General features: G+C 35.9%; 1 protein-coding gene across 3 annotated transcripts; it reads left to right on the top strand.

Moving 5' to 3' along the window:
- The first annotated feature begins 445 nt into the window (after nucleotides 1–445).
- Nucleotides 446–1,884, top strand: LOC118062506 (transcription factor bHLH148). 3 transcript variants are annotated; one of them, XM_035076290.2, is made up of 2 exons: nucleotides 446–683; nucleotides 937–1,884. In XM_035076290.2, the coding sequence occupies exon 2, from the start codon at nucleotides 1,022–1,024 to the stop codon at nucleotides 1,721–1,723; it is 702 nt and encodes a 233-aa protein (XP_034932181.1). In that variant the 5' UTR covers nucleotides 446–683; nucleotides 937–1,021; the 3' UTR covers nucleotides 1,724–1,884. The 3 variants fall into 3 exon arrangements, with proteins under 3 accessions (XP_034932181.1, XP_034932182.1, XP_034932180.1); XM_035076291.2 differs by having other exon boundaries at nucleotides 446–709; nucleotides 931–1,884; XM_035076289.2 differs by having other exon boundaries at nucleotides 447–683; nucleotides 931–1,884.
- Nucleotides 1,885–4,630: the final 2,746 nt, after the last annotated feature.

Here is a 4,630-nt window from a genome sequence, read left to right as displayed (position 1 = left end):
GGCAGCACCCCCATGTATTACGGCACATGGAGTGCACTGCTATGAATTGCAATTGGTGTGACAAAAATAAAAAGGACAGGAAAACGGAGCGAAGATTGGAAATATGATGTGGGTGCCATAAAGTTCGTTAAATATTGTACAATTTCACAATACGAGAAGGGCAATATCGTCATCCAAGAAGAATGTAAGGCAGCAGCAGCAGCTCTTCGATTGTGCTTCCCCGCAACAAATTTGTCTTGGGAAACAAGGAGGCAGGTTATAGGACAGAGGGTCTGGGTGGTGTAGGGGCTGGACCCTACACAATAATAGACCTAAAGTAGGGGTAATGGGCCAAGATTGTAAAATCCTTAGACAGGCCGAAAAGATAGAAGGGCCCCCCCCCGGTCCGTCAAAACTGAAGAAGAAAAGCATCATTAATCAATGTGGGTTTTTCACTTTTAATTAAATGAAACGCGTACTGTGCTGCCTTTTGGTCTCTTTATTCCTTTATAACCCTCTCCACCACCGTTTTCTCTATTTCTCCTTTAACACACAGGCCCCCCTCCCTCCCTCCCTCCTCTCTCTCTCGGCCTCGCTAAAATCCTCCGTTCTTTTCGTAAATACTCGATATATTTATCATTGATAGCTCCATCCGTGCTGTTGTTGAAACCTCAAGATCGATCCCTCCCCTCTCTCACTGGAAGGTAACAGTCGGTCTTATCCTTAGTCTGTGAGTTCCATGATTCTTGCTTGCATTCAATCTTGAATCTTGCTTTTCTTAACAACTCAATCTTATCCTAAGCACTTCATTATTAGCATCAAACCTGTTCTTATTGTTAATTAATCCGTCGCTAATAAAGTCTAATTTCCCCCCTTAATTTTCGTGAATCTGATCCCGGAATTCTCCCTCTTTTCTACATGAATCTAATTTCTTTTGTCCTTTTGAATCAGAAACAGAAAGGAGGGATGAGTTGACAGAAAAACTGGATTTTGATAGACTATATCTTATCACCACCAAGACACAACAGTGAAAGGATTGGTGATGATGATGGCATCATCGACGACAACAACGTCAGTAGCAGCAGTGAATACGAACGCCAACATCAACACGGATCGAACAAGAAGGAAAAAGAAGAAGAAATCCCTGTTGCAACAGCACCAATCAAAACAGAACCAAAACTCGCAGAGCCACGCCAAATGGAAAACAGAAGCACAACAACAAATCTACTCATCCAAACTTATCCAAGCCTTAAGCCAAGTCAATCTCAACCCCTCATCTTCATCAGCTCCGCGTCAAGGTCGAGCCGTTAGAGAGGTTGCTGATCGAGCTTTAGCTTTTGCTGCTAAAGGTAAAACGAGATGGAGCCGGGCCATTCTGACTAACCGGATCAAACTCAAATTTCGGAAACAGCAACATAAGCGACAGAGACTTGCGTCTTCGTCTTCGTCTTCTTCAGGATCTACTGTAGTTACAACTGCGAGTAATAGCCGGTCGTCGAGGAAGCATAAAGTGAGTGTTTTGAGGCTGAAGGGGAAGGGTTTGCCGGCTGTTCAAAGAAAAGTTCGTGTTCTTGGCCGATTAGTTCCCGGTTGCCGGAAACAACCATTGCCTATTATCTTGGAAGAAGCTACGGATTATATTGCTGCTCTGGAGATGCAAGTTAAAGCCATGTCTGCTATAGCTGAGCTGCTTTCTCGCTCTTCCTCCGGAGCCGGCTCTTCCTTGGAGCCGATGAGCTCCTGATAGGCTTGTAATGACAGATGTCGTGTTCTGTTTTTTTCCCATATATATTTTTTCTTCTAGCTCCGTTAGATACTCGTCTTTCCTCTTCTTTTTTTTGGAAAAAAACAGTTTCTTAATTTCTTTGTTTTGAATCCTCAAGAAATGTTAATTGATTATAATAACTAGCTAGTGCAGTAGAATTCGTCCTTGATAATGCGTGAAGAAAGAGTTGGCATATGGGATTCTATTTTCCTCCCTGGCTTCAGGAACTACGGTCAGATTTTATTAGGATGTTATGGATTTGGTATAGGCATTTGAGGTGTAAAATACACAACAGTCCTTGGTGTCTTACTGGGTAAGAATAACATGAACTGTCATATCCAAATGGAGTCCGCTGATGCGTATTCCGACTAAACGGTGAAAAATCTGAAAGCATGTCTTTCTTTTCACTTGTGATGGAAAGAGATTAGAGCAAATCCCTAGGCCACCATGGTTGTCTGAGGCCTAAGAAAGTTGTCAACACCTTTTGTGTTGGAGTATACTGAAATTTATTTTTGTAATTATATTAAAATAATATTTTTTTTAATTTTTAATTTTTTTATATTAATATATAAAAACAATCTAAAAATATATATAAAAAATAATTTTACACAACTCATGTTTCGAATGCAAATACCAAAAGAGACATTAAAATTACCTCGAGTGGCAATCTATTTGCATAGAGTCAACAATGTTACTCCCATGCATGATCTGAAAAACAAAAATGACATTATTACTTGTATGATTGAGAGTTTTTCTTTTTTTTTTTTTCAACACAAATGCTATTTGAAATAGTGTTCCCGTCTCATAATATATTTTTCTACACCCAAGCTATTTGAAATAGTAGTTGGTAGTGAATATTTCAAAACATTTTTATTTTACAAATTAATTAACCTAGAAAAAATTTAACCAAATATTTTATGAAAATTCAATGTTAAAGAAAGAAAGAGGAAACAATGTGACGTGATAGAAGAGAGAAATTGAGGAAGAAAAAAAAAAAAAGGATCATCGGGGACACACATGACTCTATTTTTGACATGTGATATTGTTAGAAAGATATTGACGACATAATTCAACCACACACTAAAAGAACACGAAATGAAATGAGATCGTAATTAACCATAAAAAAAACTAACAAATTAAAACCATATTTGGTGGTCTTTCAAAACATGGTTAGACTCGTCTCGTCAAGATTTTTCTAACGGTATTGAATGTGTTGAAAATGAAACTCTTGTGTGTTCCTGGTGAGCCATTTTTTCGTGGCTGTTGAATCTTGAATCTCATTTCTTGGTCATTGAATTTTTATAAGGTTTTGGGTTGACTTTTTATGTATGTTAATTAAATTGAGAGGGACATATTTTTCTGGAACAAATGTTATTCCCGATAACAATTGTGTTCAACCACTATTCTTAACAAACGGTGTGTTCAAATTATGTTATTTTCCACATACTTTCCTAACATATGTTACTTTACTGAAACATTTTATGGAACTGTGTTAGAAATCTAAAACACACTCCTTTTACTAGTTGTGCAAGTCTCACTCATGCAACTTGAGATCTCACGTACAAAAACAAATTATTATTACTATTTTGTTACTCTATTTCTTTGCTTGGTACATCAATTTTTATATTTATTTAACTCTAGTTCCATTATTTTGATTATCTCATATGTTATTTTTGTGTAATTTTTTAAACTGAGATTAGTATTTATTTTTTAATGCGATTACCAAAAATAAACTAGTTTTTTTGCCTAGAATATTTTTATCCTTTGCCCAACTTAAATAAGATTAATTTCAACTAATAAAATGATCATAATAATAAAGATAAGATATCAATCATGTAAAAATCAAGAGACCAAGTAAGTGTTCGAGTAGACAGATAATAAGAAGTATGTTTGCACAATAACCAAAGAAGGAAAGAATCGGAACTCTGATTATAACACTTGTAGTATTATTAGAAAGATCTTGGCGAGACAAGTCCATAGACATCAATGAAATCTATATTTGAAATGGAGGTCAGTCACACACATTATCTAAAGAAAACGACATGCTCACCTGTTTGTGTTAGACACAAAAACATTTGATTGTAGGATACTTGTGTGATATTTACATTTCTAATGCTACGCAACTAATTAAATTATGCTAATTTAAGAATTATTTTCCAAGAGGTTGTGTTAGCTTGGAAAAAAGATTTTATTGACTGCACCATTTCACCAAAAAAAAAAAAAAAACTCTCAATTTGAAGATACATGAAGTAAGTAGCCATGGTCTTGCAATTGAAAGAGGTATTTTTGGTAATCCAATTGCCTAATTATCTAACGACTAGCACGAGGGTTAGTGTTGAGGAGGCATAACAGGGTGACACCTGTGTCCAATGTCTCTGGCTCCGTTTATTGGCGTTTCAAAATTATTATTTTTTTAAATAATTTTTTTTTACTTCAAATAATTTTTAAATTATTAAAAATATATTTTTAAATAAAATAATATTTTAAAAAACAACAGCCAGTATTCTTGCCATTAAAACCGCGTATCATTTTCTATGGCAGGCACACGGGTGCTTGTGTTTCATCACACTATCAGTTAGGATTGGGATTTGAGGGGGTAGAGAATGAGAGTGCAGAGACTTCGATGATTGAATTTTTGTTTAAAAGGACCGTTAACATAGGACACCCTACCCTACGTTATTTTTGCTTGCATAGGTCTCAGAAAGTGATGATTTTCTCAGAACACATGCTTTGCTTCATTTTGTTCAGGCATACAAACAACCGCAGTACACATGCACCCATGTGCCTTATAAGCCTCTCCTACACCCACACTCTTCCAGGATATCCACAGTTTTTTTTTTTTTTTTTTTTTTAAAAAGAGAAAATTACCTCTTTGTACCTTTTGAA

Source organism: Populus alba, chromosome 8 (genome assembly GCF_005239225.2).
Source record: "Populus alba chromosome 8, ASM523922v2, whole genome shotgun sequence".
In the NCBI taxonomy this organism is placed as follows: Eukaryota; Viridiplantae; Streptophyta; class Magnoliopsida; order Malpighiales; family Salicaceae; genus Populus; species Populus alba.
This window is presented reverse-complemented; position numbering and strand designations above follow the sequence as displayed.

Excerpts from the sequence above, each read along its gene's own strand:
- LOC118062506 (XM_035076290.2), top strand. The coding sequence starts at position 1,022 with ATGATGATGGCATCATCGACGACAACAACGTCAGTAGCAGCAGTGAAT.